The sequence below is a fragment of the Strix aluco genome, chromosome 13 (assembly GCF_031877795.1).
Source record: "Strix aluco isolate bStrAlu1 chromosome 13, bStrAlu1.hap1, whole genome shotgun sequence".
Classification (NCBI taxonomy): Eukaryota; Metazoa; Chordata; class Aves; order Strigiformes; family Strigidae; genus Strix; species Strix aluco.
The window spans coordinates 8990578-9018256 of record NC_133943.1 but is presented as its reverse complement, the minus strand read 5'-3'; the positions used below and the strand labels follow the sequence as shown (position 1 = coordinate 9018256).

Sequence of the window (27679 nt, the reverse complement as noted above, 5' to 3'; positions counted from 1 at the left end):
ATGGCAACTGTGTGCCCTCCTCATGGCAGGGCAGAGGTTTTTTGAGGCAGGAAAGAGATGTATTCTACTCTTACAAGATAATTCTTCTTTCTCTGCTGTTTACCTTGATCTAAACTAAAAATCACCTAGCATGCTTCTCAGCTTGAAAAACAGATGCAGATTTTCCAAACAAAGTTTGTTTTCCTCCTGCTGCTGTAAAAGTCTAAAGATGTTCAGTAGTGCTTCCCTGTGCGTCACTGCCTGTGGCTATCCATTTGCAGAGTCAACTTTCTTCTCCAAAGTTACTGCACTGTTTTATGGATTGGATGTTATTAAAAGCCCTTGTGCTGTTATACCTGTTCCCCTTCTCTTATGAGAATAAACTACTTTAGTATAATCACTGCTGTGTTAGAGAAGTTTGCAGACAGCATGGAGAGGACTACAGTGCTTTACATGTACAAATACAGTTAAAAAAATGCAACGTGTCTGCATATACAATCTTCTACCATTAAGTTCACTTGCCTGTAGGAATGAAGCAAAAGTAGCAGCAGTGACCCACCCTTTAAAAAAAGCATAGAGTGCTTTGATATTATTTCACCAACAGCACATCGGGACAAGCCCTTGTCTAGTACCTGATCATCTTACAGCACTTCTCCCTCTTTGGCAGGACAGCTGCTCCAGGGCTCTTCCAAGTATTCCTGCTGTCCTACATGGGTGGTGGAAAACCAAAGCTAACCAGTATATTCTGGGTCAGCTGAAGCTGATTTCAACTGTTAGGATTCAGAATAAAGAAGTTCACTGTTAAACCACCAGTTCCCTTCACGGATTCACAGCCTTCCTCCTTTGATCATTTCAAGTAATCTGAAGGAGAAATATGTTCTGCAAAAGGGAAGATTTCACATTCCACTCAAGTCAGCCAAAGACATAAAATTTCTTTTATTAGTGCAAGTGTCTGTAATGCAGAGGTTAGGCAGGAGAAAAAGTCTTCTACCTTCTCCTGCTAAGACTTTGATTCTTGTTAACATTTCTCCAGTGTCAGCAGGAGGCTTTTCAGAGCAGTTCGTTCAACAACCTTTCTTATTTCTGAAGACAGATTTCCAATGAAATATTACTGAGCTTTTAGTCTGATACATGTCCAAGTCATTCTCTGCATAAGACTGTTTTTTGAACAGGCATTCTCCTCTGTAGGTCTTTCTATTTCCTTCTAAGTGGCTAACTCCTAATTTACTAGAAACATAATGGGAGAATCATCATCTTTTGCTTTCCAGCTAACAACAGTAATGTTAAACCATCTTGCAAACTGTTGAGTAAGTGCAGAAACCCCACTGCAAAAGCATTCTTATCAGCTTTGCCCCAGGGAAACTGAAACACCTACTTTGAAGGACCCCATGCACCGCCCCTTGCTCTGGGTACTGCATGGAGGCTGCTACTAATAGGTATGTCCAGCCCTTGATCACAGGGGATGCAACAGATAAGGGAACAGAGCACAGGCTTCCAAATTCCCAGCTGATACTTTTAATCAGGCAGTTGGGATCCTGGAGGAAATGAGTTCGAGTCTGTGTAATTCCTAGATAAGTGAAAGCTTGACTTTGCTCTGTGAATCAGGCAAATGTCCCACTGACTTCAGTAAGAGGTTTTTGAGGAGATGGGTACAGGCAGGATCTGACTCATCCTGTGCCAGAGGCAGGTAGCGTTACAGCATCTGAGTAATGTTAATAAGGCTGAAATATCCTGAATCTTTCCAAGTAACAGTGTCTCAGTAATGTAAGTAAATGATATATCATATATAGAGAGATTAAACTATATATAACAACTGCACAGTGTGTGGTTATATTTTTGTAAAGGGAGTTTCTGGTGATTATAAATTAAGATAGCACTTCTCATATTACCAAGGTCCAAAGATAAAAATATCACTATATAACAAATGCAAATATTGCATGTATTTTATTTTTATGATACTGAACAATGACAACAATCACAAGCAGATAGTTGTTGGCCTAAGTATTTTAACAATCTTCAAATGAGGGTCTTTTTATTCCATTTCATGCTTTTTTTGAGCTGAGCTTCTTTTAGAGAAATATATGGAGCAGTCCCTGGAAAGATTTTTTGTGCTGGGAAGATTTGTGACAACCTTCCAGTGCAAATATACATGTTCCTCATTAAAGGTTGTTTTTTTTTTCCTTTGGGTAGACAGAAATTTTACGCAGGGATGAAAACAGAATAGCTAAATTTGTGTCTAAATTTGGCTTGAATTTTTACTTATTTATAATAAAAGCATCAACAATAGTGCCATTGTTTTCTTCTATATAGGCAGCTATAAATAAATGGGAGAGTTCACAAAAAAATCAAGGTTTCCCTTCAATACTCCACATGATTAGAAAAGAGCTGAAATCTGGACTTTTGCTGTAGGAAATAACATGATTTAGTTGTGTGAAGAAAATTTGTGACTGTGGGTCAGCTAAAATGTCATTTATAGCCCACTCACCCTCTAGGTGTCCCCAAGATGTCCCAGCTTTCTTCTGCCAGTGATATCAGGAATAAACTGACCTTCACAAGATCACAGAGGCTGAGCATGTGAAGTGTTGGGGAGAGAGGGGACATATATGAAAGTCATAAACCAAAATGGCATCTGCAAATGGAAACAGTCACATTTCCTTTGGGCACAGGGGCAGGAATCAGCAAAGACCTTCAGTAAAAGAGAGCTCAGTGGTTTCAACAGCATAAATAAACCTCTGGACAAGAGACAAAATCATTACTATTATCCAGCAAACCTTTATTCTAAATGGAGTATTAATTTCCTATCGGCCTGATTTACTGATACACTCTGAAACTTAGCCAGGTGCAAATTCTCCCCATTTCCTAAGCTGGTTCCCTGGTGGTTCACCTACACAGGCACTTTAAGTATAGGGATGAATGGAAAGGGTTGTACGGATAATGCGGATCAATGGCTGTCTGAAGAGCATGACTAAGAGGTGATGCCTTTTCTCACCACTCTGAGCCAACCCCATAAAAATGCGTGTCAGTCCAACCTTGCAGCCTTGCTAGTGTGGCTGCAGTTGAGCTGGCCGGCAGTCACAGCAGAAATACTCTGACATCAGGGAAGGCAGTCGCTTTTCACGGGCTCAGCATGTGCAAGGAGCATCTACAGCACCATGGAGCTCTGGTGTTTGCAGCTGGTAACCTCAGCACAGCCCCCTGGCCTTGTGCTCTCCTCTCCTGGTGCGACCCTGGGCCCACTGGATAACCCAGCAGCGAGGCACCAGACGCAGTCCTCCGGGTGCTCATCCCCTTCAAGGGCAGAGCACTAGCAAAGAGATGATGTGTGGACTACAATCTATGGGTTAGCCCTGAAGGATGCAGGAGAAGACAGGGATGCTCCTTTGGGAGCCTCATGGGAGTGAGTGGACATCCCTGAAGGGCAGTACAGGGACTAAGAGCTGTGGATGCTCCCAAGCCCTTCCCCAGCCCCTCCATCTGCCTTAAGGGGAGAGGGGCAGTGAACATCTTTTCACTTCTTCCCATTTATATGGGCACAATAAATTTCACTCTATATCCCTTCAGCTGTCCAGGGGCAATGCATTTCCCAAGAGCAAAGGGATTTAGGATGCCTCTGGATGGGTTCAGCTATGAATGGTTTGAGAGGGTTACATGCAACTATAATAAACAAACAAACAATTAAAGCTGTAACACAGCTCCTACAGGAGCCTCTTGACAATGATTTAGCCGTTGCCCCCCAACAGGTCTCCCCCCTTTGCTAGTTTTTGAGGATGGATTTCCGTGCTGGAAAAAGAGCTGGGGGGGTGGGAGGTTTTTCAGGGGGAGCCCCAGGGAGGCGCTCAAGCTTCCCCCTGCACCGGGGTGCCGGGGAGACAGCCCAGCCCAGCCGCTATTGCACCCGGGGTGCTGCTCGGGGTGGGGTGGAGGAAGAAGAGAAGAAGGAGACACCCCCACGGCCCCAGGCAGGGGGCTGCAGGGGCGGATTTCAGGCCGGTGGTGGGAGGAGAAAGCGGCGCCGGGCGGGTTTATACGGCGGGTTGGCAGTGGTGGGGCAGCGCCGTGTCCTGCCCGGAGCCATGCGGGGCCGGGGGCTGCTCTGCGGCATCGCCCTCTCGCTGCTGCTGCCGCTCCGTGAGTGGGGGGTGCCCGGCCCGGGGGGGGCTGCCCTGGCCGCCCCCCACCCTGCACAAGGGCTGCAGGAGCCCCGGGGGAGGGAGGATGGGTGGGTGGGGGATCCTCCTGCGTCCCCTACACCCAGTGCAGAGCTGTCTCCCCCCACCCCGGCTTCGTGTTCTTTCACTCGCGGGGGTGCGGGTGGGGTCGTGAGCGGCTCCTCTTGTCTCTCCCCAGCGGGAGGGGTCTCCGCCGGCGGGGGGCCGCAGCCCGAGGTGGTGGAGCCGCGCTGGGCAGCCCTGGGCAGCCTCAGCAGCGACAAGGTAGGTCGCGCCCAGCGCTTGATTTCTATTTTGTTTTCAAACCTCCGCGTCGTTTCCAGGGAAAGGAACGGTGTCGCGGTTAGCACGGCACCTCGCGATGTGCGTTTTGTTTTAAGCGGAGCTCTGTGACAAGCCTCGGGGATGAGCCATGAAGCCTGTCGGCAGCACAGGGAGCCGCTGCGGCTCCAGATGCCGGGGAAGGGCGGGCGAGGGCTGGCACATCGCGGGCAATGAGCCCAAGGCGGCTCCTGGCGACTGGCATCCGCTCTGTGCAAGGGCTTCTTGTCGTTTGCCCTCTGCCGTGCCTTAAACCTTAGATCAAGCCTACCTGATCCATGTGCCTGTGAAAGGAGAGTGAGGCAGTGCAACAGTGGCATTTAGGGAACAGCTGAATGGAGGTGTCTCCTTTAGGAGGAGATGAATCCCAGCTGTGAGGGTGCTTCACTAAGAAAAGCCAACCAGCAGCTCAGGTGTGTCTTAATAACTGTGTTTCAGGCACCATATGTATCGCTATAGGTCTCGCTCCCACTTCTCTTGCGTGGACGGATGAAGTGTGGCAGTAGCCCGCAGCCATTCTGAGAACTGCTGGGATGTCAGAGTTAAACATCCACAGTAAACCGCAGGTCAACTTCCCAGCATTTGCATTGCCACAATCAAGAAGCTATCAGTTGCATAATCGAATGAAAGAGGAAAATCCAGACGGTATTTGTGTTGTGAACCAGAAAAAGGGAAGCTACAGCATTATACTAAAGAAAAATCATGGCTGTAAGAAAAATCTCCCTGTAAGAGGTGTTATTTGGGGGTCTATCTTCACTTCATATGATGTGAATTTCTAAAACTTTTTATTGAGTCATATTAAAAGAAAAGCTACAATGACTCTCTCATGATCTTAATTCCATTTAAAATGTCCTTGCACTGCTGCCTGGAAGTTTTTGGTTCTTTCTATTCTTAATAGTGATATAGATACATCTGGACAGCATTTCCCCTTATACAAATTTGCTGGGTCTCAGGGGTTGTATGTGGTTTGTTTCAGGCAAGTTCCTGTTGGCTCTAAAACCAGTGTTAGCAAAGCTTATGTACAGCTGGAATATTTCAGTTACACAGCAATTGATGGACTCTGAAGTAGTGGGATTGTGAAGGAGAAGGGAGAGCGTTATTAGTAATAATGATGTTTGCACAACCTTTTTGAAGAGACTTTTATGATGATGGAGACCCTCAGACCCCCCCAGTTACGGGCAAAGCAATCTCCATTGCTTACATGTTAGTTGGCAAAACAACAGACCTACTCTGAGATGTACTGAGCACCTGTGATTCAGTAAACTAAACTCAGCCCCTTGGAATTAGCTGTTGTGTATATTAAATGTATTAAGCTGTTTTGCATCATCTGCGTGAGCCTAGTGAGATGTCCTGGAAACTGAAGGAAAGATGAACAAAACCCAGAATATGAGCAGGGAGCTGCTGAAAGGAGAGCTTGGAATTGATGAAGTGGCAAGCAAGCGCATCTCTGGGCTGACAGATCTTTCATCAGAACATCCTATTCAATCAGCCTTGCTTTATTTTGCTTTCAGTTAATCTGTTCTGCAAAATCCCCTCCAACACTGAACTAAGAAGTACTATGGGTTAATCATCTTGCCAGTTTTTATGATATTTTTTTTTCTTCCAGCTGAATAGAGAAGTCTGTTCTTATCAAATGGGTTATTTCTCTTCTGGGGAGTTTATTCATCCATTTCCTTTATGTGAAAGCATTCAGACTCAGAAATCCCCAGCTTGACCTTAGCTAGTGGTCCTGGTTTGAGGGAGGTAAAACTGAAGAACTCCAGAGGCCCTTCTAGTTGGTCCTCTAGAAATCATATTCTATACTTTCAGTCTCTTGAATATTTTTTTTTTAAATATTGGTTTTAGTGTATGCATCTGCCATTGCACTAAGAAATCCGTGACCTTTCTGTTAACACCAGTGGGCCTTGGGGAGCCAGCTGTCCTGTGTCCTCATTTGGAGCTGCAGGCAGATTGCAAACCAGAGCTGTGCCCATGTACTTGAACACACTAGAAAGTTGCTGTCATGGTTTCTAGTCCCTTGGCAGCCTTGGACTAATATAAGAGCAGCTGTGAAATACTGTCTGAACAACAGCTAGAGCCTAAAGATGGGACCCTGTTGCATGCCTTTTATTGACATTTTCTGCAAGTAAAGAAACTATGTGAAAATCTCTGGAAGAGGCATGATTCCTCCTGTCCTGAAATAGTCTCCTAAAAATGTCTTTTTCTGCTGTGACAACAAAGGAAGCTTTGGTTAACTAGCTCGTATATTTGACTTGTAAAGCTCTGGGGCAAGTTGGGACATCCTGTGATGTGGTCCTGAGCATAGTGTACAGGAGAAGGGGGTGCAGTGCACCCCTCCCACCCAACTGCACCTCCAAGCACTCCAGCACCAGGACTTGTTGCCTCATCTGAGCCTATTTATTATTCCTCCTGAGACACCAGGGCCACTAGCTCAGATACCACATCCCACTGGTGTGCCTGTACTGCTTCCTGGCTCTGCGTGGCTGTGCTGTGGGGATGCAGCAGCGTGCCTGGAGCTGGGAGCCACCATGGCCTGTCCCTTCCCTTCCCCAGCATTCCAGGTCTGAAGGTAGGAGGAAGGTGAGGAGTGGTTTAAGGTCAGCTGCAATTTCCCGAGGAACAATTTGTGTTTCTGGATGTGTTCATAGTTATGATGATGTATGAGTAACAGGCACTGTCTCTTTTGCACACAGCATCCATTCAGAGCTGAAGTTAAGGTAAAGGCAGAAGGCCAGGAGCTCATCTTAGAACTGGAGAAAAATGGGTAAGTGTGCTTGTACCTTGCATTGTGGTCTCACTAAAATAATGAATAAGGATTACGGTGAAGTCAACAGGAAAACCTCCACCGACTTCAACAGGGTTTTGATAAAGACAGGATGAGGAAATCCTTTTTTGGATTTCAAGGTTATTCCAGGTCTGAGTCCCCACTGATGTTAATCAGCCAAGCAGTGCTGACTGTAACAGAGCTTTGTCAGCAAAAAGCAGTCGATGACTTGGCCCTCAGTGTGTAACTTATTTTTGCATCATAATTCTTACTAGGTTAACTAGAAACTGTTGCTGATATGACGGGCACTATTTACCAAATGGCTTAATGCTTTAGCATCAGTGTGACTCTAATGAGGATTTCATTTGCTGTGATCCAAAGAGGTCCTGCTCCGTTTCCTAGGAGAAACGATCTGATGGTTTCAATTCCATTAGTGCCCTTCATGCTAAAGTAGACTGAAAAAAGTGCTTTTGCATTAACTGAAATGTAACCTCCTCTCAGGCATGATACCGCAATGCTGTGTGATATCATAGGGTGTGATGTGTATTGAATTCAGCTGAAGCTGCAGGAGATTAAGGTAGGTAGAAGGATGCGATCTGGAGGCTGCTCCAGAGGCTCTCTGAACTGTGAGCACATTAGTTTCCAGTGGTGGAACAGCAGCTGGAAATTTAGCCGCAAGAAGCTTGTCTTTGCTAAGCAGTCCACTTGCGCTGTTGGTGTTTTATTTATTTTTAAATAAGTCTGAAGGTTTATATATGGAAACACAACCAAATGTTTGTCTACTAGAATCAGTAGGAATAATAACCTTGTAATAATGACCCTCCTTATATTTTAAACATATTGTGTGGACATCCCAACCACAGAGCTTGGGGGCTTAGCTTTCCTCCTGAAAGAGTGAAGTGTGTCAGAAGATCTTATTAGTTTTGATGGCAGTGCATAAACCTAAATGATATTCAGGGTGTTTTGGAGGAAAACCAGATTTTTCTTGGCACTGTCTGCAGTAAAATCTGATGGCTGATGAAAGGTGAGAACATCCTACGAGGTGTTTTCTGTAATAGGCCACATAAGCTTCTGGGAGTTTCAGTGCTGCAAAAGCTGGACATGTTTCCCAGGCAGTCATGCACCTGTGTAGAACTAAACAGAAACAGCTATAAATCCTGTGTGTTTTGGCATCTCTCAGCAGGAAAAATGGAGAAATGGTAGAAGAGACCAGGCACCATAAGCACTGCTAACTCAGTCCTGTCTAATGCAGGAAAAGTAGCTGTGGCTGGTGTAGTCAGCAATGCCAGTCTCTGAACTGAACCTGGAAGCAACATAACTGCTAGTGCTGCTGGGGGTCTCCTTCCTGGTGGAAGGACCATCAGGTCTTGCGTATTCTGCAATCACTATGCAAAGGTGAATATATTTCTGGCACAGTAGAAGCTGGGAAGAGCAAGGATCCTTGCTGAATTAATCCATTTGTGCTCCGAGCATGATGACATAACCTCCAGGTGCCTTGCAGGAGCCATGCCATGCTATTTCCCATTCAGACAAACTCATTGCTAGTGTTAGTAAACAGAATTATAATAATAGAAGGTTTCTATTGTGTTTATTTCCTGAAATGCATTTTCAGTCATTGAGATGTATACACACAAGCTTAAGTGTGTGCACATACTTCCACTGCAGGATGAATTGTCTTACTAGGTTCTGATGAAATACAGCAAGTGGTTTGGAGTTCTTTATTTTTATTTTCTGTGGAAAATGCAAGTGATTCATAGATAGCTGTGCTTCACATGGGAGTCTTGCCAGGCCTCAAGTCCTTGTTCAGAAAAGGTGATTGTATAATCCCAAAATGCAAGTCTGAACTTGATTAGATGAGAGGGTCTGGAGAGCCATCACTTTTCAGAGACTTGTGAAGGTGCAGAAGTAGTTTAGAAACACTCAAAAGAGAAATGATGAAGCAAACAAAAACATGAAGTCCCTGGGGGCCCTGTGGGTGCTGTAATTATCAGCATCCATAGAGCACTCCTAAGTGGAGGCAAACTGCTTCTCCTTGTCAAAGCATGCAGCAAGGCAGAGTCCAGCCTGGGGTTGCTCCCCAGCACCCAGGAGCTCACCACTGCTGTTGCTTATCTTATAGGGGAGCCTGAGGTTCTAGCTGAGGTTTGGGGTACTGAGTAGCTGCAGCGTCAGGGACAACTTCTCTGCAGGGTTTGTTGGGCACCCAGACAGCGGGAGAGAAGGTGAAATCCCCCAGGTGGGAAGTGATCCTTCAAAGCTGTCTGAAACCTTGTCTGCTCCTGGTTTTGAGTTCACATGAAAGCAGGCATAACAGAACTGCAACTTTGAGGAATGTACCTGGGGGGTTTTAAATGAAAGTAAGTCCCAGAGTTCTGGGTCATTTATTTGACCCAGTTTAGAGGAGCCTCTGGAAACCAGCTGTGCTGCCAAGGTTGGTGCTCTGCTCCCTCTCTGGGACAGCACAGGGGTGCAAATACACATGCTTGACTCCCATTTTACTCTCATAGCCACATCCCAGACTCCCACCACACAAGAAAGCATGAAATGATTGGCATATTTTGGGTCTGTTTAGGATATGATTTACCCAGTGGTCCCCAAAGCTAGAAAGGAGACATGCCAAGCTAGTGAAACTATTGTAAGTGATGTTCTTGGTGGATTAGGCAGCCTTCTTACACATTCACCACTCCCCTTAGGGGGAGAGAAAGCTGATGAGAATATGAGCTTGCTATGAAAGGGGAAGGAAAAAGAGTCATAATCTGTATGGTTTTGGTAGGGATGCATTAGCTTTGAAAGAAACATGCTGTTTTCAATATGCAGAAGAAATGTTCACGCCAAGCCTGTGATTTCATATTCCGTGTGAAAAGGACATTGTGTGCATCCACAGAGGTGAAACAGCAATTCTTGCATATCTTTCTTCAGAACTGTGCACATCTCTGTATTTTGTAATAAGCACATGTCTGAGTTTGGGCTTCGTATATCTACGAATACAATTATTGCATTAGCAGTTAACATAATATTGCATTATTTCCTGTTCAGGAGTTTGATAAGAAGGCAGAACCACGCTGTAGTTCCAAGCAGAGTTCACAACACTATTTAACATTTCTGAATAACGATAAAAGTATATCCCCCAAACAACTCAGGCTTGTTTTAAATGACTCAAAACCATGTCCTGCAGCTGCAGGATTGGAAAGCTCAAAGCTGCACAAACAATAAATATATGGAGAGATGCCTGTAAAGCAGCTTTAAATTTGGCCGGGGCTTAGGAATGGAAGAATCTGAGTTGCAAACCTTGGATGAAAAGTGACTTTTTTTAAAAAGCATTTGCATTTGTTAATAAAAAGCAGCTTTGAGCCAAGTAGGGAGGGGATGCTGAGATGTTCTGAATGTGTGTGGCAGCACTGCCTGGTGTGAGCCTTTTCTTTCTATTGAAGAGGACAGCTCATATTGGCACAGCAGAAACCTGCAGGGAATTTGTCTTCTCACCTGAGTGCAGGAAAAGTGTCAACAAGACTGACTTCCCTCTTCTCCTCTTCCTTTTTGTGTCTTTCATGGGGAGAGCAGACTTGGGAAGGTCCACTCAGCTGCAAGGAGCAGTGGAGGCTTCTCCAGAAGTCACCTTCTCCAGGGGACATCCCTGCCTGCAGGTGAATCCTGTGGGCAATGCAGGGCATGGCTGCATGTTTCAGCTGCATATTTTTGGCTGCCACCCTGCAGCAGCCGTGATGGCATGGGATGCTTGGTGGCAGAGCCCCAGTGGAGAAGTGCAGCAATTGGCTGAGGACGCTGCAAAGAAAGTCTGAAGCCCATCTGGTCTGACCTTGGGAGCAATCCTGATAGTTATTTTTGAGGCAGGTGGATCTGATAGGGAGCATTATCATTTCCAGGCTCTTCTGGCCCCACCTGGGTAGGTGACGAGCACTCCAGCCCCACTTGATGCTCTCAGCAGTGCGATAAGAAATCTGTATGTCACTTGTATTTCACCATTTCCTGCTTTTGCTCATTTCCAGGGCTGCTTCTGCCAACTGAGTGAGGAAGAGGGCAGGTTGCTGCCCACCTCTGAGCAGGAAGGATATATGAGATTATTCCACTGATGGGCTACACATCATCAGTGTCTAATGGGCTTCCTGCATGGGGAGGGGGTAAAGGTTGCATAAAGGAGGGAAACTGAGTTTATCCTGCACTACTGTCTCTTGGAGTCATCAGGAAAACAAGGTTGGAACCTGGAAAGCCATATCTGCTTTTCAGCCTCCTGATTCCTTTGCGCTATTCAGTGATTTCTCTGTGTGGGGCAGGGAGGAAGAGATGAGGAAATGGAGACCTTTAAATCTTTTGCTCCCTGACTCATTATCAACCAGTTTTCCATTTGTTTTATTTCCTTTTTCCTCTCCAGGCAACTTTTATGGTTCCCATTAGTAAGGCAAGGGGTTATGTGACAAATTTTACTTGGGTCCTGTAATCTGATTTACACAGTGAATGTCACAGATGATGTGGATGGCAAAAGGGGGTGGAAAGTCTTTAGGCTGTGATATTTTTCCAGATGTTACAAATAGGTAGTTTAGTTCCACCTCAGTAGGTGGGAAACTACTTTTTCCTTCCAAACTGCTGCTGTTCACACAATAAATGTGTCCTTGAATATATCAGAAAAGGCTCTTGAGGAAGGGAGCTTAAGAGCTCCAGGCTTTGTCTGGATAAAACTCACCAAGAAAAAAAAAAAAAAATCTGGATTTCACTGATTTTATGAAGTGTCAGGTTTTGGCTGGAGAATTCCAGAGAGGTGAAATCTCCAATTTCCCACTAGTGGTGGATACAGAAAGCAGGCCTGCCTGCTCATGTTGTCATGGGTCAGGTGTTGGTGGTGGTCAAGACAGGATCACCTCAGGCTTTGATAATAAATTCTGACTTTAGGGAACATTTAAGTGACTGGGAGGTAAGGGGTCAAATTCCCTTTCTTATCCCACTTGGATCTTGTTGAGAGGCAATGGAGTGGGACCACTAATTGTAGATGGAAATCTGACATCTAAGCTTTCTTGGGAGAGTCAATTCCCTCCACCCCCAGATGCTGGAAGCCTGACTGGACAGATTTATTGTGATTTGAGGAAAGGGACAGGGGAAGAGATGTAAGAGATTGCAGTCTTTGCTTCTCTTGGTCCCACAACTGAAAAACTAAGAATCAGTGTTTCTCACGAGAGCTTCATGGACCATTTAGGTTTTGTTTTTTGGGAGGAAATAAAAAATGTCTGTCTCTTAGATACTCAGGGGTGTTTAGATATTGGCAGCTGTTCATGCAGACTAGCCCCTCTGTAAAACAAACCCAAACAAAGTTACTCATGGGACCAAATTATAAAAAATCCTTCTTGCTCCAATTAGCACGAGCACCAGTATGCCACTGGGGCCCTCCCAGTGCCCACAGGTGATCTCTGGCTGGTGGAGCCAAGCATATTGACAGTGGTCACCTGGGATGGAGGGCTCTGAGCCCCTCTGAGACTTGTGCTAACAAGTGATGTTTCACAAGCAAGAGAAGACTGCTCCCATTCATCAGGAAAATAAGGGTGAGGTTCTTCAGAGCAGCTGGGAAATGTGTACTCCCTCAAACGAATGTGGTTATGCGAGAAAGGTCCCAGCTTTCCTCCTGCTGTTTTGGGGAGCATTTGGGTGTGCCGTGCAGCCCCTCTCCCCCATGCTGCTTCTCTGTGGTGGCTGGATGAGCTGAACATCATGTTCTTGCACCATCAAGTGCCACAGGGGCAGTTGCTGGGTTTTGCCCCATGCCCTCAGCCTGCCTCTCCCATCGAATACCATTGGCTCATGTGTGAAGTACGTGACCTCCCTGGCACAGCATCTCGATGTGGCAAAACAGAGCCACGCTGCCCTATAATGTCAGCTCTACACGGCAGGGCCCTTCCAGGGAGCAGCACAGTGGCCTGGGGAGGAGGGTTGTGTTTCAGACAATGATATCATTGACAGGCTGGAGCGTGACCAAGATCACTCCACGTCGGTCATCAGCAGAAACAGTCTCAAGCCATCTGTACATTATGGCACTGAGCCACTCTTCCTTCATTTGGCTTCCTCGCTTGTATTTAACCCGGCTCCCAAGGCTTTCTGGGGAACAAATCCTGCCAAGAGCAGGCTATTCCACCCTCAGCTGGATGCTGAGCTGGATCTTGGGGAACAACTGATCTTGCCGAAAGCTGGTCACTGTTGGAAAGGTGTGAGGGCTTCTCTAGAACATCCTGAGCGCTCATGTGTAGCTTACTCTGGCCTTGAACAGCCCTACGTGGCTGCAGCTGTGATCAAGGTTTAGCAAAGGAGAGAGGTTCCATCCAAAACCAGCTTTCCCTCTGACTTCATCAGTTCTTCAGGCTGATAACTCCTCTAATGAGGGACTCCATGCTGCCTTTTAGGAAGATGATGTGTGCTAGCAATCTACCAGCTGTCTGACTGGATCTCAGAAGCCTTTAAATGATGTTATTTTGCATCCAGACTTTTGCGGCTTCATTTCAAGCTGCTGGAGAGGTAGTCACTGAGACATATAATGTGACAGAGAAGAAAGGATCAAATTGTGCTGTTCTTCCAGGCTTTCCTTTTCCAGCAAGGAGGTAAACTCTGTTCTCTTCTGGAAACAGTGAAGCAGGACCATTACTGCTTTGCAGGGCTGAGCTGCCCTGGAATCAACCTGGCAGTGATGCAGTCCTGAAATGGTGGCGGATAAGGTTTTGGGGTACTGGTGTCTCACAAATCTCTCCTGTTTATCCAACAACTGATACACATGGAGAAGAGGGACAAGACTGGCTGATAACTCTGCGCTCTGAGATGGAAAGAAGGCTTCTTTTCTATTTATTTACAGTTTGGTGGAAAGCTTGATGCTAGCTGAGGAAGTGAGCTGGGCTGGGAATGAACTTCCACAGGCTCTAAGTGAGATAGCACCCCAAGGGTGTTGCAAGATGTCCTGTTGTCTTTCCTCTTTCCTCACTGCCCTCCCCACCACACACCATGCAATGCACTGAGATAGCCCTTCTCAGTAGTGCTGCAAGAGCCCCAAGGCTCCCCTGCATTAAGGCAGGGAAGGGTCTTCAAAACAGGACTGTTTCAAGCTCAGAATAAGAAGCTGCACTTTTCACAGGGAGCCTGCAATGTAGGATAGGAGTCAAGTGGTGGAGAGAGACTTGAAAGTCATGACATGGCACCGCTCAGCCAGATGATGCATGCTTTCAGCTCAGCAGCTGCTTAAGTATCCCTAAAAATTTGGGCAGACTTTTCAGCTCCTTAATCCATCCTACAAGGGGCTAGAGCCTGAGTCTGCAGGTAGGAAGAGATGTGCACACACTGTGTGTTGTGTGGCATCATCCTGTCCCTGGTGCTCAGCATGGACCCGCTCAGCACTGGGGCTGGGCAGGAGTCAAAGCACTGAGGAGTTTTATGGTCAATGCTGGAGGAGAGAGAAAATAGCTATTCATAGTGAATGCTTTCCAAGAATAAAGGAGCAGGAAGAAAACATAAGGGTGCTTGTTTGGGAATGAAACAAGTAGGCTGTGCAAGCCTCAGCTACTGGAAATCCATGGGCTGGTGTCTCATTCTGGCTTTAGCAGCACTGAGCAGATACACACTGGTTTACTGTCTGCTCTTGAGATGACAGCCTTACACAGACCAGATACCTGCCAGGGCACATTGCTCAAGGCAATTTCCTGCAAGTTAATGCAATCTGTTGATTAAACATTTGTTTCTTGCAGCCTCATGCTGAGCAAGCTATTGCAGTCAGGGAGATGAAGGGAGTTATTTTCTGTGGGATGGTGCTTGTGTGCTTATCTTCAGTTTACAGACTAGAGATAGCTGAACGCAGCAATCTTGCCTTCTGATCACTGACAGGATCTAGTGATGAGAACTAACACATCAGAAAGAAACAAAATGAGCTTTCCTGGGCTACAGTGAACTTTGAAAGTGGAGATGAAAGCTGTTGTATTCCCGACATCAAATGCTATTAAATACAACAGTGGCACACAGTTTTGTCTGACACTAAGCCATCAGTACTTGTTCAGGTGTCTGAGCCTTTGGATGCTGGATGGGGGAAGCACTTTCAAACACTTTGATAAAAGACTGCGTCTCCTGTTGCTCTGGCCTAATTTAATTAGATATTACAAGCACCAAATCCCTTATTTAAACAGAGAGGCTTTCAAAGTAGATTAGACCTGACTGACACATACCAAAACCACGACAGATGGAAAAATCTTTGGTTCTGCTTCTAATACAGCTTTCTTTATCCAGCCTAAAGAAATCAAGCAAAGAAAAGAAGAAAATTTTTTCTTTCTTGCAGAGCATAGTTCAAAAATCTGGTGCATGAAATGCATTAAGCAGGGATGCAGGACTGAACTGCAGCTGCAGCGTTGCTGGCATCACACTGCCCAGGATGCACGTGGCATCCTCGTGGCGTGGCAAGTGTGGCACTTTGGTGGTCTGAAGGCACCACAGGGTTGCTGCAGAAGTGTGTTTCATAGATGGGGCATATTCTGTGATCCTTCTCCAAACTTTTGGAAGTGAGGCCATTGTTTTAAAAAACTGTTTTAAACCTACATTTTACTGCTGCTGAGAGGGACACAGGATATGACCTTCTTGGTTTGGCCCAGATTTTGACTTACTGTACTTTTTTACATCACTGTTTAGCAAATGCAGATGTTTAAAAAGAAGGGGAAGGCTGTTTCCCCTGGAACCAAATCAAAACGCTTACTATTCAGTGCACAGGAGCGCCTTTTATAGACTTTTGGTCTGATCCAGGGCTGAAGACAGGGAGAATATTGTCTATATGAGGATGACACAAACAAATTCAAATTGGGGAATCAGCATTTTCCTAGGACAAAGATGGGAATTGGCTTCTGGGCAGAAGTTGAAATACAGATGCAGACTGGTTTATAATTGTGCTCAGATTGGGCACTGGAGAGAGCCTGGATTTGAGCTGAGAACTCACACCATGCCCAGATGTGTCCTGAACTGGCCTATGGTGTGCTTGGTACACTGAACTTGGTGCACTGAATCTAATCCCAGTATATCTGGGGCATGACAAGTCCAGGTAGATGACATCAGTTTCTCCTCCCTTATCTACCAGCACTGTAACCCTGTCGTAGAAGGTCACCAAAATTTTCAGGCACAATTTGCCCTTAGTGAAGCCATGATGACTCTCACCAATCACCTCCCTATTTCCCATGTGCCCTAGCATAGTTTCCAGGAGGATCTGCTCCATGATCTTGCTGGGCATAGAGATGAGACTGACCGACCTGTAGTTCCCCAGGTCTTTTTTTCTGTTTTTAAAAGTGGGGATCATGTTTCCCCTTTTTCAGTCATGGTGAACTTCACTGGACTGCCACGACTTCTCAAATATGATGGATAGTGGCTTAGTCACTTCATCTGCCAGATCCCTCAGGACCTGGGGGTGCATCTCATCAGGTCCTATAGACTTGTGCACCTTCAGGTTCCTTAGATAGTCTCGGACCTGATCTTCTCCTACAGTGGGCAGTTCTTCATTCTCCCAGTCCCCACTTTTGCCTTCTGTGTCTTGGATGGTGTGCCTGGAGCACTTGCCAGTGAAGATTGAGGCAAAAAAGTCATTGAGTACCTCAGCCTTCTCTATATCCCAGGTAACCAGGTCTCCTGTTTCCTTCTGCAGAGGGCCCACATTTTCCCTAGACTTCCTTTTAACACTGACGTACCTATAGAAGCTTTTCTTGTTGCCCTTGATGTCCCTGGCCAGATTTCATTCTATCAAGTCTTTGGCCTTCCTAACCTGATCCCTGGCAGCTCAGACACTTTCTCTGTATTCCTCCCAGGCTACCTGTCCTTGCTTCCACCCTCTGTAGGCTTCCTTTTTGTGTTTGAACTTGTCCAGGAGATCCTTGTTCATCCATGCAGACCTCCTGCTGTTCTTACGTGTCTTCCTCTTTGTTGGGATGCATCGCTCATGAGCTTGGAGGAGGTGATCCTTGAATATTAACCAGTTTTCTTGGGCCCCTCTTCCCTCCAGGGCTTTATCCCATGGTATTCTGCCAAGCAGATCCCTGAAGAGGCCAAGTCTGCTCTCCTGAAGTCCAGTGTAACGAGTTTGCTGCGCCCTCCTCGTTGCCCTAAGGATCTTGAACTCTACTATTTCATGGTCACTGCAGCCAAGGCTGCCTTTGAGCTTCATGCTCCCCACCAGCCCCTCCTTGTTGGTGAGAACAAGGTCCAGCATAGCACCTTTCCTCGTTCTTCTTCTATCTCTTGGAGAAGGAAGTTATCATCAGTGAATTCCAGGAACCTCCTGGATTGCTTATGCCCTGCTGTATTGTCCCTCCAACAGATATTGCGGTGGTTGAAGTCCCCCATGAGAACCAGGGCTTGTGAACATAAGGCTGCTCCTATCTGTCTATAGAGGACCTCATGCGCTTGGTCTTCCTGGTTGGGTGGCCTGTAGCAGACCCCCACTATAACGTCTCCTGTTGCTGCTGTCCCTTTAATCCTGACCCATAAGCTCTTAGTCAGCTCCTCATCCATCCCCAGGCAGAGCTCCATTCACTCCAGCTGATTATGGATATAGAGGGTGACCCCCTCTCCTCGTCTCCCTGCCTGTCCTTCCTAAAGAGCCTGTATCCTTCCATTCCAACACCCCAGTCACAGGAGCCATCCCACAACATCTTTATGATGCCACTTAGGAAGGTGGGTCACTGCGCCCGTTCAGAAGTGGGTGTGCTCCATGAGAAGTGCTCAGCTCCTGACAGGGCAGCAGGTAGATGGATGTGGCAAGGTCAACTACACTTTCACCTTCTGACCCTCTGCCATCACAGCGTGCTTTGCACAGGGAAGCACAACCTGCAGCACTGGTTCTGCAGCAGCTTAATGGCTCCTGGGCCACCAGGAAGCCATTAGCCACTGCCTCCCTGGGGACAGGGTGTTAACAAGTGCCTTGCAGGCAGAAAGTGATGACCCAGAGCAGAGTGCAGAGATACAGCGTAGCTCTCCGCTAGTGTCCCCCAAATATCTGTCTCCTGTCTGCCCTCTCTGTGCATGGCAATTGGTTTCACACTGCAGGCAGCAAACAGCGACCAGCCCGTGTCCACAACAGTGGTTCACCGCAATGGGAATATTTACAGTGACATCAAAAAAAGCTGCATCTAGCTGATTTTCTAACACACCTAGGAAACAGAAATCCAGGTCTAAAGAAAGGTCTTACTGTCTTTTTTGTCTTTTTTTTTTTCCCTTTTCTTTTCCCCTCCCTGTATCTGCAGAAACCTCTTTGCACCAAGCTACACTGAGACTCATTACAGCCGGACTGGACAACCCCAGACCACCTCTCTGACCCACACGGTGAGTGCAGAGAGCGCTTTCCCTCCCGTGGCATGCAGGGGAGACCAGGCAGGGAGCTTGGAGAAGCGGATGAGCTTTTTTCCCCAGAGCCTTTCTTTGAGCCCATGGGTCTGCCTTAAGCCATCCAACTTTCTGACCTGGGGGGTTCCAGCAAGAAAGTGTCTCCATCCCCCAGCAATGGTTAAAACATCTTACTGTTTTGCCCAGGCTCTGAGAGCCCAGGTCAGCCTCCAGCATCGCTCCCCTCTCTCTGGGTGCTGGGGAATTGTTTGTTCCTCCTGCTGCTCATCCTCTTGCTTTTAGTTTTGCCACTGAGTACTCCATGCTGGGGATGTTCCCAGCTTTTGGGAAAACCAGTCTGTGTAAGCTGGCTCCTGTTCAGTAAAAATCCCATAAATTACTGATCTCACGCAGGCCTTGGCTGATTCTCCACTGCAGTGGCACAAAGATGTGCATTGGTTGAGATGCAAAAATAAGAGATAAAAACCCCATGAGATCATATTTACTAATGCTGCCCCGGGGCAAGGGGAAGGGATGTGATGAATATGTTGGCGTTTCTGCCCCAAAGCCTCCTTGTCCCTGCCAGAGGCTGCCTTTGTCTTGCCTGGAACCCCAGACTGGGACTTCCCCACTGCCCATGGCATCACCCTCTCTGGGGCTGAAGGCACGTCCTCTGGGGCCTGACCCGGGGCCAGCTGCCTTCGATAGACAGCTCCTGTTACAGGCAGAAAGCTTTGGATCGGCCTTAATGCTGCAGCCATCTAAGTTGCTTCCTTGGGGATTCAAAGCTCTTAATTTTTACTGGCAACAAGGAGCTGTTTGATGTACTCACACAAGCCACGTATGGCAGCTGAAAGGCCAGATTTCGATGCAGACTCACAGAGATTTAAGTTGTGATAGTCAACTGCTAAATGCAGTGGAAAGAGGATGATTACTGGAGCATTGGCTGTACTTGCATGGGACTAAGTGATGCCTAAATGTAGCACGTGTCCATCCTGAAACTGCATTGCCAGCCCTGCTCCCCTCTGCCTTTCAGGACCACTGCTTTTACCACGGGGTGGTGAGGGGCCGAGAGCACTCCAGCGTCGCGCTCAGCACGTGTCGAGGACTGCGGTAAGTGCCTGGTGATGCCAGCGCTGCAGGAACGGCTCTGCTCAGCTCCTCAGCCTGCTGCCACGTGAGCTCTGCTCCCCAGCGGCCCGGTTGCCGTATTTCTTTCTGGGCAGATAGACCTGTTCTCAAATGCCACCCAGCCAAGGTTCCTGGACATAAAAGGGAGTGTGTTGGGGGAAATGCAGAAATTGGGTATCATTAGTAGCCATGGCCTCATAGCCGGCTCCTAGACTTCTTCCTCCTTTGTGCTGGCAACATGGACTTGTACAATAAGTGAGTTTAACCCACGAGTCCACTGTAGCAAAAGACTCTCATTAGCGGCTCAGGGCTGCATCCCCTACAGAGACAGGGACGGGACTTGCCACGTCCCAGCCCAGTACTCCACACTGTTGCATAAACCAGCTCCTCCTCCCAGTCTCTCACAACTGGCAGGTTTTTGAGTGAATTTTGGGGAAAAGTCTTCAAGTCTGACCTTCCTCCTGGGTTGTCAGCCCTGCTCTCTGCTTTCTCCCTGGGTGGTGCTGGGGTGGTGTGTGTTACGCATTTAAAATCTTCGCTTTGGTAGTAATGGAGTCTTTGGCAGGAAAAGACTGTCTGTATCCTCAGCAGGAGTAAATGAAATGGCTTGTTGTGACCAAGGATCTGCATTCATTTACACCAGCTCAGAGTTTGTTTCCAAAACAGCACATGGGCTTTATTGATATTAGTGGTCATCTGCTCTCAAGCGCTGATTGGAAGCTGTGCTGATGGGACTGGCTCCAGCCAGGAAACAGCCAGTGCCAAAGCAAACCTGAGACATCTTAAGTGAATGTAGCACAGGCCAAAGAGCCCAGTGAGATAAACAGGACACTGCAGCCACCTGTGGCTTGCAAGAAATAATCCAAAATCAGAAGTAGTCACAGGTGTGCCTTGCTTCTGTCAGCCTGCGTTTTCCTAGGCTCTGCCTTCCAGCTGCAGAGGAGATAGAGCTGTCTCGGTGTGCACATGCAGTAGGTTCCTGCACCCCTGAGCTGTCAGCGTGTGCTGTGCTGGCAGCTCCTCGACATTGTTTTCCAGTTGCTGGGAAGGCACAGGAGCTGAGCACACGCGGCTGTTTTCACTCTGAGCCTTCACAGGGTGGCATGCTGCCTGTCGAGCCACACATCTAGTGGGCATCACAGGTTTCCAGTTCTCCTGGCTGTTACATGCTCATTGAGAAAACCAGAACCATATGGCTGTGTGCAGACCCAGAGAGAACTGTGTTTTTTTCTATTGACAAAGTCTTCAAATTTTTTAGGTCAGTTCTGCTAAAGACAAATTTCTTCAATTGGTTGAAAAGCTTCCACTGCCCCTGAAGAAAAAGCTGTACTTTTAAAAATATCAGGACTTCTCAGGTTAGCACTGTTGCAGCAAATGCTCCAATAGCCCCTTAATTGAATGTCTGAGGCCCACTGAATAGATTTTAATATATGAAAGCTTGGGGATTCTCCCCTCTGGACTCAAAATATTCCCATCCTTTTTATTAATGAACTGAGTGGCCTGCTAAGTGCCTTGCCAGGGTCAGAGAGAAACTCAGCAGCAGAAGAAGGATTTGTCTCCGGTTACTGTGATAGTAATTAACTTCTCTTATTGCTTCCTGTTTCAACAGAGGACTTATCATATTAAGCAGCAATTCCAGCTATATCTTAGAGCCTGTTCCTGACAGCCCAAACCAGCATTTGATCTACAGGTTGGACAACCTGAGGTTACAGAGAGGAGCCTGTGGCTACCAGGGCACTGGGGATGCAGCTGAAGACTGGCTCAGGGACTTCACAACTGGGATGAAACCACCCAGCCAGAGGGTGAGCAGAGCTCAAACCAGGTCCGTGCATGATGCTCCAAAGCAAGCCCGAGGAGCCTGCTGTTCTCCAGGAGCATAGCTCAGAAAGTGAAATGAAGGAGAATATTTAAAAGGATTTGTAGCAAGCTGGTTGCCAAATAGTGGCTCCAGCAGGGAAATAAATGAGCATTTGGGACCATTGTGTAGCACGAGGAATCTGGGCTGTAGCTGTTCCTGCACAGACTTGTGCATCCAATGCATGAACAAATGGGTGGCTTGAGTACGGGCACATGGGCACTTGGTTTAGTTCAACTGACTTGTGAAACTTGGTTGCTATAAGTCAGTCACATCTGGAGATCCCTGGGCGTGATAGGGTGGGGTGAATGGCCAGTGAAAAACAAACTGGGAAAAATGACCTGTACGTATGTTTTGTCAAGAGTTTTTTGGGAGCTGCTGGGGAAATAACCTGTGTTGCTGCTGCCACAGGTGAAACGGGAGACTCTGCAGGCTACAAAGTATGTGGAGCTTCTGCTTGTGGCTGATTATGCAGAGGTAAGAAACGGGATCATGTTTATGCCAACTGAGCACGGGGCCCAGAGTAAGCATCCCACCTGCAGCATCTCCTGGGGCGGGGAGGACAGCTGGAGTTCAACAGGTTTCTTCTTGCCATCTCAATGGTCCTACCCCCACCAGCAGACAGGGAATCTGTTTCTTTGTCACTTTTGTCCTACCAGCCATGTCCCCTCTGCCACCACCATCAGCCACTGTTGGCCAGGGGAGAGATGCAGGCTGTGATATGGATGAAGGACTAGGGTTGGAGGTCAGTTCTGGCCTCCCAAGGTACCATGGTCAGCCCTAGTTATTGATGGGAGAGACTGCCTTCAGCCTCGGGTGACTTGTGGGTCTCCAGGAATGACATGCTTCTGACTCTGCAGTACACTTAATCTCTAGAGAAGATAACCATGATTATCCTCTGCTCTGAGCTGGTAGCAGATGTATAAATAGACATTTTTAAGGCTCCAGATCATAGAATAGGGCTGGAAGAGACCCAGTGAAGTGAGCAATCCCTCCCCCATCGCCAGCCTGGATAGCACGCCAGATGTACTTACTGACAGTGCAAACCACGCAGTGTTTTGCCGGTCGGTTAATCTCCAGCACAGACAGGAGTCAGGCTGGTCCTATTCATAATTCACAACTTGAAACTCCAGTAGAGAAAGCCACGTAGTGCTCTGGGCTGTAATTTATTCTGAACAAAACTAAAGAGGCAGAACCTATTTTGGTTTCTCTATTAGGCAGCAGAATACCAGGAAAACTATGAGGAAACACATTATACCCAGAAAGTGGCATATGTTGTTCACCAGTTCATTAGCCACACTGGGGTAAACACCCTCGCAGTGTCGTTGTTAACTGCTCTTACTTTACTGTCTCTCTCACTAGAAGAAGTCCCAGGTTTTGTGGTCTGTTAAACAACAATCGAAACTTTTTGCAACTTTAATTCCTTGAATCAAACAGTTTGCTAAAATTAACTCGTTAATTGCCAGGTGGTTTAAGTAGGCAAATTCGTTGGATAAGTGAGATGCATCCCCCATTCATTGGATGAGTGAGATATGATGAGCGCTGCAGTAGGCTTGACCTCAGACATGAAGTCGTGTTACCATATATTTCACCTGACAAATTTGTCAGTTCTTTGTCAGCCCCTGGATTTGGGAGCTCTGATAAGTTTGGTTGCCCCACTGAGTTGCTACCACTGTTTGAGTAACATCCCTGCCATGGGATGCCAGGGATGAATTCTGAATATACATGTACAGGTGGGTTTACAGGCAGCTGTACAGTAAAAGAAGGCTTTTGGGGTTCACCTGAGAGTTACTTTCTTATTCCCAGAGTAATGTGACTTGTTTTAACACAGTTCTTTCTAGTTGCCTTTGTGCTGTCTAACATCCATTTTGTTCAGTTTCAGAAGCATCACTTCAACATTGAAGCAACAAGGCTTAAATTAGTGGAGGCTGCTAATTACGTAGATAAGGTGAGATTGGGTGTGCCTGAACTGAGAAAAGCAAAGTCCAAATCATGAATTATTAGAATTAATTGTGACAGAGGAAGACTGCCTTCTCAGGAGGAAGAATAATGTTTCGACAGTTCTCCCCGGTGACTTGGGGAGTGTAGAGCATCTGAGAAACAATTCTGTTGTTGGACATCAGGGACGGGGTAGGAGAATCTCCATTCCTTACCTTGGAGCCAGCATGAGCATCTCTGAATTTTAATACATCTCTGTAGTAACAGTGTTACCTAAATACTGGTTTTTGACAAGGGACTAAGGTTTTCACTTTAGATTGTAGAAATCTTGCAAGTAGAGCTGGAAGGAACCTTCAGAGGTCATCCTTGCACATGGTACCCAGTGCTGCTGAAGGAAATGTCACAGCTGTTCAGATCTACTCCCTTCATGTTCCCCTTCTCCCCTTAAACTTCCACCACTCCCTTCACCCTGCTGCCCATGAAGACTTGTCCTGTTTGTACTTGACATGAGCAGTGGATTATTTCCTTCCTCTTTTCAGGAATTTTGACATATCTAAAGATAAACATATCTAAAGATAAACATGATCTCAGTCTCCAGTCCTTGTTTCTCTAGATTATCTATTTGTTATTCATTTAAAAATGAAAGTTCAGCATCTCTAGTTAATCAAAGTTAGGTTTGTGGGTGGTGCACATTTCTCTCTGCAGAACTGTGGCACTAAGTTGCAATGTGTTTCCAGAGTGAGCATCTTCTCTGGACATGTGTACTTGTAGTAGCACTTAGCAGGGTTTATATTCAAGATTTAAAGCACAGTAAAATAGATTAATGGTGCTCATTTTGTCATGTTTTTTCCTTCCTGTATCTTAGTTTTACAGATCCCTGAATATCCGGATTGCCTTAGTGGGGCTGGAGATCTGGAGTAATTGGAATAAATGCGATGTAACTGAGAACCCCTACTCCACCCTGAAGTCCTTTCTGGCCTGGAGTAGCAAGGAGCGGGTGCGCAGAAAACATGATAATGCCCAACTAATCACGTAAGTTTATTACTCCTGAAATAACCTGTTTCTGACAAATGGTTTGGGTGGGTGGGAAATCAGTATGTAAGATTATATCATTCTAAGATTCAGAGTAGCAGATTGATGTAGCGGCCACTCAGCCAGTGTTAAGCTCTGGCAGCCAGAGCACAACCACTCTAAGGAAAGTGAAGGTCCCAGGCTATGCAGCAGTCTCAATACACATGCATCAAAGTGCATCAGCTGAAGTGTGTGTGTATCACAAGCAGCTGCACATGATCTATCACAGCTATATGTACAATTTCAAGAAAATCTGAACCATAAGCAAGACCTGTAAAGGGGAGCTAAGCCCTTTGCAGAAGGCATTCATTCCTAACTCATCCTGCCGAGACACAGGGGATACGATGCTGGGAGCTAGCTGATTGTCTGTGACTCATCCTACTGATCTCATTAGGGCCAGTAGCTATGGCCAGCAGTGCAGATGTCACTGGAAGAAAAATTTGCAGCAACTCCTAGACCTCCTTATCTCTCCCATGGTAATTCATCCACCAGTAAATAGTGGTGAGTCAGAGGAGAAACCTGTAGGACTGAAATGCGGAGATGCAATGCCTTTTCCCTTGTTTTGTTTGTTTGTTTTTTCCCTTTAACATTACTGTATTTCACCTTCACCTAGTCATGTCCTGAGCACCATTTCCAAGGCTCCCGTTTCAGATATGCTGGCTGGGACGGTGCAGAATTCCAGCTCACCAGGCAGGAGATGAGCATGGCTGCACCTCAAAGGTGTTACCTAGTACTCTGTCAAGTCCCTGAATCCCAAGCTGACGAATAGCAGGCTTAGGGTGAATGAAATATTCAAAACAGTATGTAATTAAGGATCCAGAAATAGTCTTTTCTGTGCTTGTTGCAAAGCTCAGGGGGAGCCTTTTTTGACACCAGACCATTTTAAAAAATAGGATTGACCGATTGGCCCATAAATAAAATAGTCCAAGAAAAATAAGTCTTTAGGCTTTGTGCCTCTGCTATAATGTCCTGTACTTGAAGATACTACTGAAGAAAATGTATTCACCTGACACTGTGTATATGTATAAAGCTGTGGACTGTAGGATGCATTTCTCTGTCTTGCCTTCTCAAGTGCCTCAGTGCCATTTCATGGTCTTTCTGGGTTGATTTTAGGGGTGTGCCCTTCCAAGGTACTACAGTAGGCTTGGCTCCTGTGATGGCTATGTGCTCTGATTACCAGTCAGGAGGAGTGAACATGGTAAGTAATTGCTAAAGCCTAATAAGATGTTTCTTGCTAGCAGTGAATACAAAGGAGAGATGCCTCCTAAAGCCCAGAAAGAAAATATGTCCTGTGAAAGCTTCTAATTCACCTGCTCATAGGCAGGAAGATGTTTTCAGTAGATGTTTTCTACATGTAGTAATGAGAAGTGCTGCTTACCCCATTAACTCCGAGGTGCACAGGACAGGCACAGGTAAAATGCTGATGTGCCTCTTTGACCTTGCACAGGATCACTCTGATAATGCCATTGGTGTTGCTGCTACTATTGCCCATGAGATGGGACACAATTTTGGCATGAATCATGATTCAGCTGGCTGCTGTACAACCCCTGCAGAAGATGGAGGCTGCATCATGGCTTCTGCAACGGGGTGAGTTCGTCTTACAGGATCTTATGGAGAAATGCAAAGGGTTTTGTTACAAGAGCCTTGGTGGAGTAAGAGCTAGAAATGCAGACTGAAGGTGGGTCTGTTGCTGCCTGTTGGAGCCAGTGTGTTTATAGAGAAAATACTGCTGGGAAAACCCTGACTTGTGGATCAGTAGCAATTTGCTAAATTCCCATGAACTTATTCCTGCATGGGATTGGCTTTAGGTAATGGAGGGACCTTGCAGCAGTTAGAAGTGGAGCTCTAAACTGTGGTAAAAAGGAAAATTTTCCTATCTTCTGTCCTAAGAGACTGTCACAGGACCCCTCTAAGCCCTCATTTCCGAGTTTGTGCTTCCCACTGTGTCCTACCACATGATCCATCACCCCAAATCAAGTTCAATGCATATACACACACATCCTTCTGCAAAACCTGGACTGTCTATTGCCAACAAGTACAGAGAAAAAAGGGGTGACCAGAACATGTGTGACCTTGGCACGTAGAGGTTTAGGCAGTTTTCACTTCACACAAGATGCGTAGATAGATAATTGATAGGGTTTCTAAAGCATCTCGTGCAAAAGCTAATGTGCATTATAATGTGGTAATGAGAGGAAAAAGGATTGCCTCAGGAAAGAACTGATTTTTATTAAAAGGCATAGCAATAGGGCTATATTTCTAAGTCAGAAGACATGAAAACAGATTGACTGCATGTTGTCTTAAGAATACTGCTTAGTTTCAGTGAACCACAGAAAGCCTGTGTTTAAAAGGGAAAAAATAGCTGGCTTTGAGAGAGAGGGGAAGCGAGAGTGACTCTGGAAACCCACAGGGATTCCAGAGCTTATTTTGGATGAGGAACCACAACAGCTTCTATATTTCAGTCACGTAAAAATGTCAGACGAACCCATTCATTTAAAGCCACATTCCCTGTTTCCCCAAGGCTTCCTTCTTGGGGTTTAGCAGGTTTTAACAGAATTTTCCCCATAGATATCTTCTTTTACGTGCATGATTTCCTCCAAATAAGGAAAAACATTTAGGTGAGAAGTGAAAACATAATGGCATGCAAGTAGAACATGAACACACACATGCACGGTCATATATAGAGTGTATCTGGCATTGTAGCAACAGAAATTAATAATTCATGTTAACAAAATATATGCACATCATTCGCAATGAGGCAGTAGATAGGAAAAAGAAAATACTATTTTTAGCAGTTAGATTTACAAGCAGTTATTCACAGTCTGAGTGCTGGATTGTCAGGCTTGTTCAAGCAGTTAGGAATAAGCCACAGCTTCAGTACTGAGCAGGTAAGGACAGCCATACTTGTCAGCTATCAAAGTTGAATCTAACTCAACATGTTTTGTTTCAATAAAGTTTATTTTTCAAGGCCATTATGTTATATAGACAGTCTTGCAGTGCAATTTCACCTTATCTTCAAATATAATCCAGATGGATCTGATTTTGAACAGGCACACAAAATCATGATCTTCTTTAGCACAGTTTCATAGACTTCAGAGGGACCTGTGTCCTCTGGCACTCGTCAGGATT

At 46.2% G+C, this 27679-nt stretch overlaps 1 protein-coding gene across 1 annotated transcript in view; it reads left to right on the top strand.

Annotated features, from left to right (window-relative positions):
- Positions 1-3939: 3939 nt before the first annotated feature.
- ADAM19 (ADAM metallopeptidase domain 19) overlaps positions 3940-27679 on the top strand; it is a 36332-nt gene continuing 12592 nt past the window's right edge. Inside the window, exons 1-11 of the mRNA XM_074838584.1 lie at positions 3940-4107; positions 4327-4412; positions 7163-7233; positions 18480-18558; positions 19595-19671; positions 21299-21491; positions 21956-22021; positions 23421-23492; positions 24348-24514; positions 25667-25751; positions 26001-26140. Of these exons, the coding sequence (XP_074694685.1) occupies positions 4053-4107; positions 4327-4412; positions 7163-7233; positions 18480-18558; positions 19595-19671; positions 21299-21491; positions 21956-22021; positions 23421-23492; positions 24348-24514; positions 25667-25751; positions 26001-26140 (1091 nt within the window). The 5' untranslated portion in view covers positions 3940-4052. The remainder of the gene's footprint in view (positions 4108-4326; positions 4413-7162; positions 7234-18479; positions 18559-19594; positions 19672-21298; positions 21492-21955; positions 22022-23420; positions 23493-24347; positions 24515-25666; positions 25752-26000; positions 26141-27679) is intronic.